Below are 12,859 nucleotides of genomic sequence, written 5' to 3'. Positions count from 1 at the left end.
CCTCCCTGGAACACTGCCCCTCAGAGGCAGCTCTTCTTCCTGGGGCGGGTTGGCCACTGGAAGTCAAGGTGACAAGACAGCTCTGCCCCGGGCCTCTCTGTCCAGACCCTGGGACACTTCTCTGCTTCTGGGCCCCCTGGCCTCTTTCCTGCTTGTAGGTTTGGAGGCTTCTGCTGGGGGACCCTTCTGCTTCTCCCAGGCAGCCCCTTTGTATTTCTTACACCACGGGGCTGCCCGTGTTCACGTCACCCTCCTACCTGCCCCGTTCCTCGAAAACAAACCCCTCCTTGCTTCCCATCTCTTCAGGGCCCTCGACACTGTTTTTGTGCATGGAGGCAGATTTTTGTTGCTATTTTTGTATTTTTTGATCATTTCTTTAGCAGTTTGCTAGGGAGGCCAGGCTTGGCCTGAAACTGCCTTCTGGAAGGACACGTTGGCCCGGGCTCCTCCCACACGCCAGGCGGCCAGAGAAGGGGTAATCATTTACCGGCAAAATGAAAGCCCTCAGGCCTGCGTTTCTGGCATTTTTGCAGCATGACGCCCGGAGAGGAATGTATTTTTTTTCAAGTGCACCCCAGCATGTTCTAAACAAGATGAAGCGTTTGTACTTCTGCCTGCAGATGAAATAACAGAAGAGGCGCTGGCTGTGGGGGGTGGAGGCTGGGGGGTGACAGAGGGGAGGGAGGGGGGGTGAGGACCCCGGACTGCTGGTGGATGGGGGGGTGGCCAGTTTGTAACACAGGTCAGAGGGCGCCCTCCCCCCCGTCGTCCTGCCTGGACTGTGCGCCCGGGAGAAAGTTGGCGAGCTGTACGCTTTCCAGGGGGCCCTGCCCACTGGGTCGTTGGTGGCAAGGTGCTGGAACCTGTCACCCGCCGAGGAGCTCTGCTTGGTGTGGATACGCTCCAGAGCTCATCCTGGCCTTGTGACTGGGCCGCGGCTGTCTCTGCGATGTTCCGTGCAGACCTGCCCGGCTCCGGTGTCCTTGGTGCCGTCCCTAGAGGGCAGAGCGGCTCTGAGGAAGGACCCACCAGAAATCAGGCTGCTTGGCAAAAAGGCTGTCCGTGCGGCCTGTTGGTGGCCGAGCTCAGTCCCCGTCGCCAGCCTAATCACAGGTCCCTTTGTGTTGTACTGGTCCATGGCCAGAGCCTGGAGTCCAAACCCGGAGGAGGGATGGTTCCCTGCAGGACCGTCCCTGCTCCCTGGAACCGTCTCCCTCTCGGGGCTGGCCGGGCGCAGCGTCTGCTCAAGGACCGCGACCACGGCCGTGCACGGTCACGGCTTCCAGCACCGTCTGCTGCAGATGGGCAGCGACTCGGGCCCCGCGGCTGGGCGTCTCTCCGCCGCGCTCTGAGACACGGGCAGCGTTCAGTATTAATGCGAGTCTTACAAGTGTTTGCTTCTGAATCTGAATTATTGATAGCCTTACATTTAAAACACAAACCACACGCATTTCCCCAGACGGTGCTGAGCCGGTGAGAAGTTTTGCTTTTGCCGTATGGCGTGGCCTTTGAGAAGCACAGTCAAAATTTACTGCCGCCAACGCGCAGGGACCGGTGGGGCTTTCGGAAGCACATTTGCTGAACTTCTGCAGGGCCCTGCTTTCCCGCCTCCGGCTCAGTGACAGGCGGCCTCAGGCCCGGCTCCCCTGGGGGCTTCTGCCAGCCCAGCTCTGGTCACTGGCCCTTCTCCCACCGAGCTCCCGCTGGACGGGACTTGGCCCCTTTCTCAGACCCCCACCCCCACAAGCTTCCCTGTACCCTCTTGTGACGCTGTTGTTCTGGAAGAATCCATTGCTCTGTATGGCAATTCCCACCCCAGCGTGGTGGGGCTGTCTTTTGTAGTTCCATTTCTGTCAGAATTCACCACCTCCCTACCCCCCGATGCCTCCCAGCCCGAGTGGCACGTCCCCATGCCGTGGGAGAAGCCCGCCCGCGTGCGGTCTGGGAGGGTAGAGTGTGGCGCGGCCTGCAGGGCGAGCAAGGTGAGGAAGCTTCCCTGGTCGCTGCTGTGAAACCACGTGTCCTTACAAAACCCCTTGCAGATGCCAGTGCCAGCGTCTCTGGTGGGTAAAGGGTTGTGGGCTGGTCAGTAGGACACACACATACCCTGCCATTCGCCCCCCTTGCCCGGGAGCCTAGATTCCACCCCCCACACACACACAAACACACCAGGCCAGCCACCTGCCTGTCTTCCAGGACTGTGAACTCCATGATCCTGGCCAGCCATGGGCCGAGCATCTTCCTGGGTCCTGGGTACCCCCTGCTGGGGGTCACGGCAGCCAGTATTTTCACAGGCTCTTCTGGGGTCCCCCTCCTGGGTGTTTAGCCCAGCGTACGTCTAGGCTCTGCCGGGACGGGATCTTACTGAGCTAATTAAAGCCTCAAGTCAGTTGACCTTTAAAAATGGAGATCGTCCAAGTAGCTTTGACCTAGTCGTTTGAGCCATTATAAAGAGCAAAGGATTGTATCTGATTGGTGACAGACGGAAAGGCAGAGAGTCCAGGCCCAAAGAGGACTCCGCGTACCACTGCCGGCTTTGACGATGGAGGGGGCTGCGAGCAGATGTGTGGGAAGCCTCCTGGGAGGGACCCCCTCTTGACGCCCAGCGAGGAATGGGGCCCCTCAGGCCGGCACTGCAGGGAACCGGCTTTGCCGGGAGCTCGGATGAGCCTGGAGACAGGTTCCTGCCCAGAACCTGCAGAAAGGAGCCCAGCCCAGCCACCGCCTCGGTTTTGGCCTCGGGGGCCCCGAGCAGAGACCTCAGTCCAGCCCACCCGGGACTTGGACCCAACGAACTGTGAGCTAATAGACGGGTGTTGTTTCATGCATCTGGGTTTGTGGGAACCTGCCACGTGGCCGTAGAGACGGGGACGGCTCCCACTCTGGGGCCGCGGGGGTTCCCAAAGGCATAGACCGGGCCCCTGCTCCCCCTCGAGAGGCTCTCGGCCCGTCCTCTCCGCGAGATGCCTGGGTGTGGATCTGGACGAGCGGACCGATGTCAGCAGGACGACGAGGGTGTCTTCTTGAAGAGGGAAGCGTGCGGCAGAAGGGCTTTCCTTCCAGAACAAGAACTTGAAGGGGGCAGGGAGGAGAGTCCTTTCCAGGGCGTCTCGTTTTGTGGCCCAAGCGCGTGCGACCAGCTGTGGCCACGGATCCGAGTCCTGCGACGCTCCCGGCGCCGTTAGCCCCGCGCGCTTGAAGCCAGGGTGGGCTGAGGGGCCGCCGCCGCTCCCTGCGGGGCCGAGGGTTTCCCGAGACGGGCTTTTCTCTGACTCTGAGCGTTAGCTCCCCCCTTACCGACCTGCGAGGGGCCTTTAGTGATACTGTCGGGCGGAACCCGGGACTGCGTTCCTGTCACCGTTTCTTCCCAGGGACTGTTAGAGGACGGTCCCTGCTGCTGACCACGGGACAAGGGGTGCACCCGTCTAGGAGCCGAGGATCCTGAGTGACGGGCGGGAGGGCGAGGTGGCCTGGAATCCCGCTGTTTGTGAAGCATCTGGGGGCGGGACCCGTGTCTCATTCCGCTGTCGTCTTGTAAAGAGGGATCATAGCTACGTCATCTGTCATCTGAACCTGAGCACTGTGGGAGCGGAGAGACTCTCTAATAACTCCGCTGGGCCAGCAGCAAAGCCGGGACGGCCCCGGACCGTGCCTGCCCTGAGGGGTGCTGCCCTCCCCTAACCCTAGCCCCCGTGGATGCAGACCCCTGCCCGGGAGTCACCTGGGGATGGCTGAGATGGGCTCGTGCAACCTGACGGTGTCTACAGAAACCGGAGAAAGCAGTAAACACACACGGAAGGATTGAAGAAGGGAAGCACCGCCGGTTTTCCTGGTCGGGGTGTGTGATGCTGAAGCACACGGAGGCCACCATCCACGCCACGGTGACCTCCTGTCCCCCTGCGCCCGGCTGCTGCCGTCTGGTGGCCGTGATCCCGCTTTGTGCCGTCGGGGGGACGGTTTTGAGCGTTTGGGACAGTGAGGAGCTCGGACTCTCACGTGCCCACGGGGAGGCCAGCCTTGGCAGACTTGTTCTGGGTCTGTGGGCTTCCGTCTGCTTCGGGGACGCCGCAGCGCCGCGGGGTGTAGCCGGGACAGGGCGTCGCTCGCCGGGAATTTAAAACAACCCCGAAGCCCACGCCGCGTTCACCCAAAGCCGGAGTCAGCAGGTGTGTTTCGTCAGGGCCCAGCTTGCTTCTCTCCACGGCCACGACCGGCGGTTCTTGCAGATGGGCTCCCCGGTGCCTGCCCTCCGGCCTCTCGCAGCGGCCTCCTCCTCATGCTGGCGCGTCCCCTGGCCTGCTTCCTGCCCTGTGATGTGTCCCACGGAGAAATCATCTTTTGATTGCGGGCTGAAGACTTTATTTTCTTTTTAATTTAAGTTCAGCTAATCGACGCGTAGCGCATTGTTGGTTTCGGAGGGCGAGGTCCGTGCTCCCTCCGTGTCCTGTGACACTCCACACTCCTGCCACCCTGTGCCACCCTTGGTGCCCGTCGCCTGCCTGCCCCGGGCCGGTCACACGAGTCACACACGGGGGGTGTCGCGTGACAGCTGAGCCTCCGTGAAGTCCACAGGAGGGGCCCACCCCTCGTCCTTCCTCTGCTGTCCGAGTCCCGGGACGCCCGCATCCGTCCGCACTGCTCCGGAGGAAGTGACGGGCGCTAACGTGGAGTTAATGTGTGTAGCAAAAGGGGGTTGTTGGCACCAGAGGTTTGCACACCGCGGTGGCCGTCTTCGCCCGTGCAGGCCGTCGTGGCTTTCGTGGAGTCAGTGTCTCTGTCCTAGACCCGGTTCTCCGTGAAGCTGGAGTCGCTGCTGCGAATCAGCGAGGCTCACGGTCCTACGGCAGTGCAGGAGGGCAAGTGGGGGTGGCCGCGGTCTGCCTGTGCAGGACTCGGATTGGCTGGACCCTGTCCTAGCGGGGGACCCGTCACTATGGCCGCAGGAGCAGCGAGGAACTGCGATCGGCCCAGCTTGTGTCAGGTGCCAGCCTCCACCCGTCGCTGTAGCCGGGCACGTGGGCTCCTGCAAGCCGACGGCAAACCCTTTCCCGAGGGTCCTAGTGAAGGACCCGCACGAGAGCGCTGAGCTGCAGGAACTCTGGGACGACCCCCACCCAGAGCCCTTCTGCTGTGGGAAGAAGCAGTTTGTGGGAACTGGTGTCCTCAGGGGGGACACTGGCCCTCAGGAGCGGGAAGCTCCCTCGGTGCCACTCCCGTTCCGGGGTCCACTCCCGAGGGGCCCCACATGCTCAGCCTGGACTCCTGTGTGGGGGCGCATCGGGGCCAGTGTGCACAGCTGCCCGGGCCGCTGGGGTCAGCCCCCGAGAACAAGCGCACGTTGTCACCAGGACAGCAGCCCGAGCCCTCTCCAGCCTCTGGGCCCCCATTCAGGGGACACACGTCTTTGGAGCGACATCAAAGAGGGTCCGTCCTGGGGCCGTCGCTTTGCTTCTGTCGCTGGTCACGTCCTCCTGTTTTCCTCCTTCACGGCCTTGTTTTCTTCTTCTTTTGAAACCGAGATGAGAGGTTTCCAGTTTCTCAAGGATTCCTCCGATGAACTCGTTCTGGTTTCTGCTTGTGCTCCTGCCGCGGCCTGCGGGGCCGCGTTATGAAGCTGGGAGCCTTCCTTTGTGATCTTGTCCAACACAAACTTCGGGTCCTCCTTTTTTTTAAAAAGTTACTGCTGATGTAAATAATACAAACATCCGTGTACTGAAAACAATGGCGGAAGGGCCCGTGGCCCGCAGAGAAAGGTGCCCTGTGCTGGGGACCTGGGAGTGTTCTTCCAAAGCCGGAGTCAGCAGCTGTGTTTGGTCGGGGGCCGGGGAGCCGAGATGCTCGACCCTCTGAGTCCATCATCCACTTTCTGTCACAACGACCTCGCCCGACCGTTGTAGCACGAAAGCAGCCGGAGACAGAAACTAACCCTGCGCGTCTGTGGCCGGGTTCCAGTAAATACTTAAGTCACAGAGTGAGCCCGGTTGGGGTCTGAAGTCACAGTCTGCCAGCTCCTGTTCGAAAGCATTTCACGCTTTCGACTTAGAAAAGTTGTCCTTGTAACCCTTGAGACGTGTCGTACTTGTCCCCATGTCACAGAGTGGAGTCCAGGGCTCACTGCAGGTTCACAGGGGGCCGAGGGCAGGCGGGTGTTGGCGTTGACAGCCTGTCCTCGTGTGATGCCATAGTTCCATTTTTGGGGAATCTAGTCTAAGAAGGTCTGGATATGGTGATTTTTCCCCACCCAGTTACTGACCATGGTGCTATTTGCCACGTGGAAAACCTGGGAATAACTTCATGTCCAATAGGAAACCACCTGAGCAAAACGGTGTCGTAGAGCCTTCCAGATAACGTCCGTGATCACCGTTTTGTGAGTTTATGTTGTGACATAAGGAGGAAAAACATACACCATGGCCCCTTGGTGAATTGAAAGAAAAAACAGGCACGCACAGAGATGTTCAGGAACGCCCAGATGTTAGTACTGTTCTTCTCAAGGCAGAAAGTGTCTGGGGTGTTTACTGTGTGTGTGTGTGTGTGTGTGTGTGTGTCTGTGTGATTTTCCCAAAGACCACTTTAGTTTTAGAATAGAAGCACTTTAATGGAGAAGTAAGTACTTCTTCAACCTTTTCACCTGACACAGGCGAAAACCTTCCAGAATATTCTCTTCACTCAGAGGAGCCAGAGGCCAGGGCTGGGCCGGCTGCAGGGGAGCCTCCCTCCCAGTGGCTCTCCAGTCTGGGGCGCCGCCCTTATCTTGGGGCTCACAGAGCTGCCGCCTGCAGCCACCGACTGCTTCTCGCATTCGTGCGGGCAGCCGGTGGGGTGTCTGTGTGTCCGTCTTCAGCGCCGCGCGTGACCGTCAGTGCAGGCGGGTCCGGTCCTGTCTTGCAGCTGAGAGAACGGGGCGCCGCCGGTCCTTCCCCCAGACCCACTTGCGCCGGGGCTGCGCCTCCGTCCTGGCTGCCGCTTCCTTCTGGAATCGGATACCTCAGGTGTGGGCCCTGCCGTTCATCGCTGATGGTCCCCCTTCATGCACCAACCCGGGAAAGCATCAGCTTCCGCCGCGGCTGTGCGGGAAGCTGGCTGGGGCGTCTGGGCCGGAGCTGGCCGCCGGGTCCCCGGGCGCTGCTGGTGCCGAGGACGGATCCACACCGGAGGGAAGCTCAGCACTTCCGCACGGACGGAGGCCGATCAGGGTTGAGGGTTCCGGCGCTGGACCCTCGTGAAGCGGGGACCAGAGTGGGGCACGGCCGGTGTGCTCCAACACAAGATCTCGGACAGCGCGGCTGTAGACGCTCCACAACATCGTGCCAGGAGAGGCGCCGCCGTGGAGGAGGGTGAGCCCTGAGTGGGGGTGCTGGGGGCCTCCACGGGGGTGCTGGGACCGAGTCCGATGACGGCAGCTCTGGAAGGGAAGAGAAAGCCGGGGGACAAGCTGGCGTCCGACGCAGAGGAGAGTGACCGTGGGTGGGACGTCCGAAACGCAGCAGGTGCACAGGGCGGACGCGGGAGACGCAGCAGGTGCACAGGGCCGACGCGGGGGCTGAGGAGCTGCGGGTCGTACGCCAGGAGCACCCTGTGGAGGGCCTCTGGGGCCGGAGGGAGGTGCAGACCCGCCTCGGACCACAGGCCATCTGGGCTGTGGGAGCGCACCTCTGCCTTCCCTCTGGGGGACACGCAGCCTGGAAGCGGTCGGTCTGGCTGGTCTGCTGACTTGGGGTTCAGGGAACTTCTCAAAGAAGCCGAGGGTCTGGGGGTTTGTTTGCTGATCCCAGAGGGCACCCTGTAGGAGAGAGGGAGGAGGGAAGCAGGAGTCACAGGAGGGGTGCGGCGATGGGAGATGGCCGTGGGGGTGGGCGTTCAGCACCCGCCGAGGGGAGCGGGCTGGGATGGGTGCTGGGGCCACCTCGGGGCAGCATTGCAGAGTGAGTCCTCCGACCCGCGGATGCGGCTGGACTCTGGAAGCAGTCGGCCTTGGCCCGGACTGATTGTGCTTTGAGGGACCCACTGGGACCAGCCCCGTGGTTCTAAGCCGACCCGAGGGTTCTGTGGGCCAGGAGAGAAGACTGGAAGCCACGCATGTAGCAGCCTCTTCTCCGTGTTCCCTTCCTACTGGGGAGCCCCCTGGCAAGTAAGCCTGACAGGCCATTGCCGGGGGGACAGAGTGATCCCCGGTCCCCTTTCCCGGGACTCACTGCCCAGAGTTGGGGGGCGGCCCCTTGCCTCCATATGTCTACGCTGCTTTCAAGTCAAAAACCCAGTTTCCCAGACCTTTCAGGAGCACGTCCGTGGTATAAAGCTAAGCGTGCTTCCCCCCACAGAGCCCGGAAAGGGGCTCCTATGCCCGAGGAAACTGGAGAAGCACCAGAGAAACAAACGTGCGGCCGTCGTCTCTCGGGGTCCTGACAGCAGATCATGGAAATGTGTTTTCTCATTTCCTCGTGTTCCAGGCTCATGTGTCCCACAGCTGCGATTTATTTTCAGAGCAGACTCCAGAGTTTGACAGTCAGGCTGGCCTGCTTCGCAGCTGAAACCCTTTGCCATTTGGTAGATGATAAAGCGAGTGACAGTTTACCCGGGAGCAGCTGCAAGGGGCCGGCGTCCGCGAGCGAGACAGGCAGGTGTCAGCCCTGGGGCGGCCGCCCGCCCAGACCCCCCCGCCTGGGGCCCCGCACGGGCAGCGCCGAGCTCTCGCAGACGGTGGGGCGGGCCTCTGCTCGGGGCTGCGTTCTGGTGGACGTGTCCTGCCTGGAGATGTTTGGGCCACTGTGGGCCCGGCCCTGTGCCCTGCGGCCTCCCTGCTACTGTGGGTGCTGGGTGGGGGGGAGCCCACGAGGGATCTGGTTCCCGCCCACCGTGCCGTGTCTGGAATGTCCGATGGACACACAGGAGGTTCCGAGAAAGGTCCTGCTGGAGGTGCTGTCTTGGTGTCCTCAGCCCTCAGGCCTGGGGAGAGAGGGACAGAAGGCCCAGGCTCTGGAGTGCCACCAGCAATGGAGAGGCAGGAGAGGTTCGGGATGAGAAGGGTCCAGGAAAGAGGGACTGGTTGAGGACAGGAACCAAGTGGAGGGGGACTGCTTAATATCAGTTCGGTTTGCCTGCACACAGCGCCCCAGTGACCGGACTAGAGCTGCCCACGGGCTGGCCGTGAGTGGACAGAGCACAGGGAGCAAGAGGAGGAGCCTCAGGGTCAAAGGAGGGTTTGTTTGCCCCTCCCCCAATGAGCGACGCGCATCTGACGTGTTTGAATAGTGGAGGGGCCGGGTGGGAGGGTCTGGGGGACGGAGCAAGGCCCACGGCTCTTGGGGAGGAGCTGCAGCATTTCCTCTGCGGTGGGAGCGAGGTGGGGGGTGGTGCGGGTCAGCTTGTTTTGATGTAGAAACGGAAATAGAAGCAAAACTCATTGATACTCACGTTACTTAATGCCAATTTTGTCACGAAGTCCTTTCCTGGGGCGCACACAGGTGGGTTCAGCCCCGTGCACTGGGCCAGGAACTGTCCACGGTGCTAGGACACAGTTTTCCACTCAGTCAGTGCCTTCCCCCTGGTTCCGAGTCAAGGTCATGGTAAACGGGTGATCGGGCACGTCGGTCTGGTGCGGCGTGGCAAGTGGTGGGGGTGTCTGTTTCCTCCCGCAGACAGGACGGTGCCTGGCTCACATTTGCACCCCCAGGGCCTCACGGGGTGTCTGGCTCTACAGAAACTCGCGATAAATACTGAGTGGGTGAGGGAGGGGTGGCTGGATGGAGGGGAGCCCCACCTGCGGAACCCAGAGGAGGACTCCCAGGGGCCGTGACAGGCGAGCGGATCCAGAGGATGAGCAAGAGCTCGCCAGGTGCCCCTCACGTGGAACAGGGTGTGGACTTGGGGCAGAAAGCACGTGTCTGCACCCGTGCGAGCAGGAGGCCCTCGCGGGGTGGGCATGCTGGCCGGGTCTGGAGCCGCGCACACTCCGTCCAGGGGCCACTGGCCTGGGCCGCTCATGGAGCACCCAGGACGGGGGCGTTGGAATGGAGACATGCCCTGTGTGCGCGAGACACACCAACATCAAAGCCTCAGAGAGCGAAACAGAACGCAAAGTACCCCGGGGGCTTCACGTGCCGAAACAGTGATAGGCCAGGTGTATCGCTCAAAACGGTGCCTCTGTTTCTTCCGACTTCTTAAAACATGGGCCTGCTGGGACACGGAGGGTTACAGGGGCGGCTCCGACGTTTCCCTTGGCGGGGTACCGGGAAGTGGGGCGGAAGCGACGGGGAGGGGCAGGCAGCCTGGGAGGGCTCGCATCAGTGCTGCAGCCGGGAACACAGGTGTGTCGCCCCATGCGTGTGGTCTACACAGCTGGCGGCTGCGTGCGGGGCGGGACGCCGGAGGCTGGGAGCCCGTGAGCCTCAGCCGAGGGATGGCAGGAGGGCGGAGGCGATGGAGAGACGGGGGGCATGCAGGGGGGTGATGGAGGGAAGGACTCTCGCAGGGCGTCCGGCTTTCCGACCTCGACTTCCCTGTGGACGGTGGTGCCTCGGGTCAGGGAGCAGCGGCTGGTGCTGGCCTTGACGTTCGGCTGGCGGTCTGGGCCTGGGGCGGAGGGATGGAGGGGTGGGTGCTGGGGGCGTGCGTGTAGGACTCTCATTGTGCAGAGGCAGTCGTCCCTGGAGTGGATAAAGCGGGCAGGGGGCCCAGTGGGAGGAGAGACGGTGCACCCCTGAGGTCTCGGGGCAGGAGCGGAGGAAGGAGAGGGGCGGAGACTGAGGAAGGGGGTGCTGAGAACAGCAGCAAGGAAGGTGCTGGTGATTTCGGCAAACGCTGTGCAACGGAGCAGGGACGGCAGATGGAGACGGCGTTCTGAAGAAGAGCATGTAGAGCCGTACGGGTCCCGTGGCTCCCCGTGTTCCAGGCAGAACGGTGGGCCTCCGAGAAACAACTCACACAGCCCCGTTTGTTCCCCTTTGCGGAGCATTTGGAGAAAGCTCTCCGCCCCTCCCCCCTCACAACCCCATCAAAGTCAGAGGCTTACACCTGTGTCCCTCTCTCACTTAGGCCGGATCCTGGACCTGAAGACGGGGACGGTCAAGAAGGAGGGGCAGCAGTCTTCCATGAGGATGTGCATGGGCTCACGGAGGTCCTTCATCTGCAGGATGAGGTCTGTGGGGGACCGGGGCACTGTGGCTGGGGGGGGTCCGCACTTCCTGTCCTGCCCCAGGCTTTGCTGCAGCCACACGTCAGGGTCCGTCTGAGAGGCCCTCGTCCCTCGTCCCCGCATCCCACCATGTCTGACTTCCTATGAGCTCTGCCCCTCCCGGGTTTGCTCCCCCCGTCCCCCAGGTCTCCACTTTCTACAGGTTCTTCAACCCGTCCAGCCTCCACGTTTCTCACTGTAGTTTATGTAAGATCAATCGATTTCGTATGTTCTCTTGTGTTTCCTGGGCCGAATGATACTTTTTTTTAGAATTTAATTACGATCCTGCCGACTGACGTTCTCGGTGTAAGTATCTTGGCTCCGGGAGTGAGTGCCAGTCGGCCTGAAGAGAGGGGCTTTGAGTTAACCCTCCCACCTGCTGCGGGGGTGCCCGAGTGACTGCATCGGGGGTCATAAGAGAAGTTTCTGTCCCTGAAGAAGAAAGAACAAGGGTTTTGAGACTTCCCAGCCAGCTGAGGCCACCCTGTGCCCCAGGCCATGTCGGGAGGGGCTGTGGGGTGGCTGACGGGGAGTCCACCTGGCCTGAGGGACTCTGGAGGCTCTGAAACCAGGCAGCCGTTCTCATTCATTCAGCTACGCAGCACGTTTCCCTGCGGGCCTGCCTGTGCCAGGGGCTGTCGAGGTGCCGGGGTTCAGCCCAGAATAAGGCGAATGAAATCCCCGATCCTGCAGAGCGTGACTTTAGTCAGGGACACAGAAGTGCCACATAGATGCTCAGACTGTGAGTGCTGCTGAGGAAGATAAAACACATTGAAGGAGTAGGAAGGAGTGGGAGCTACTGGCTTGTGCCTTGGTTTTTAGGCAGGTGAGGAGAGGGCCTGTGGCCACCGTGACATTTTGAGTGGAGACCTGGGAATATCTGCGGAAAGAAAACACCAGGTAGAGGGAACAGCAAGTGCAAAGGCCCTGAGGCAGGGGTGTTCTTGGCCTGCTCAAGGGATGAAGGGCTACTCTCCCAGGAGCCGAGTGAATGGGACGTGGTGATGGGAACCCTGGTCCGGAAGGTCGGGATGTCAGGTCATCGTAAGGCATCAGCTCCTACTCTGAATGACATGGTACAACGCACGGGTGCCTGGGTCAGTGCGCACACCCATCCGCACGTGGCGGGTCTCCAGGACAGCACCCGCTGTGGACTTTCTGAGCTGTTGCCCCTAGCTGTCCCCCATGAAGGCCCTCCCTGGGAGTGTCCCCAAGTAGCCTCCATGCCATAAGCACTGGCCTGTCACGCCGGCTCAGGCAGCCCCCTCCCTGCCCTGGGTGCTCCAGGGGGGCACAGTCCAGTAGCTTTTTGTGGTCCCAGCTCCACCCGACCCGGATTCCCATGAGGCAGGCGGCATTGCCGTCTGCTGAGCCCACGACCTTGTCCTCCAAAGTGGGGTTAGTTTGAGGACGAAGCCGAGAGCCAGGCCAGCACGCCCAGGCGTTGGGGTCCTAGATCGACCCTACTGGGGGCACACACGTGCACGGGCCCCTGCCCCAGGCGGAGGACACGTGGACCCTTATCTTGGCCGTGTAGCGTGGCCGACATCCAGAGCGTTAGCGGTCATGGAGCTGGGAACGGGGAGCCCACGTGAGGGGGTACGTCAAGGAGTGAGCCGCGTCCGGCCGCAGGGCAGACCTGACTGTTCAGAGCCAGGGGGCAGTGGAGGACAGAGGCAGGAGAGGCCC

General features: G+C 61.7%; 1 protein-coding gene across 5 annotated transcripts in view; it reads left to right on the top strand.

Moving 5' to 3' along the window:
* ARNT2 (aryl hydrocarbon receptor nuclear translocator 2) overlaps positions 1-12,859 on the top strand; it is a 142,176-nt gene that overhangs the window by 69,682 nt on the left and 59,635 nt on the right. For all 5 annotated transcript variants that reach the window (XM_044232102.1, XM_044232101.1, XM_044232103.1 and 2 more), the window contains exon 6: positions 11,032-11,134. In XM_044232102.1, coding sequence (XP_044088037.1) covers positions 11,032-11,134 — 103 coding nt within the window. The remainder of the gene's footprint in view (positions 1-11,031; positions 11,135-12,859) is intronic.

Source organism: Neovison vison, chromosome 13, assembly GCF_020171115.1.
Source record: "Neovison vison isolate M4711 chromosome 13, ASM_NN_V1, whole genome shotgun sequence".
NCBI lineage: Eukaryota > Metazoa > Chordata > Mammalia > Carnivora > Mustelidae > Neogale > Neogale vison.
This window is presented reverse-complemented; position numbering and strand designations above follow the sequence as displayed.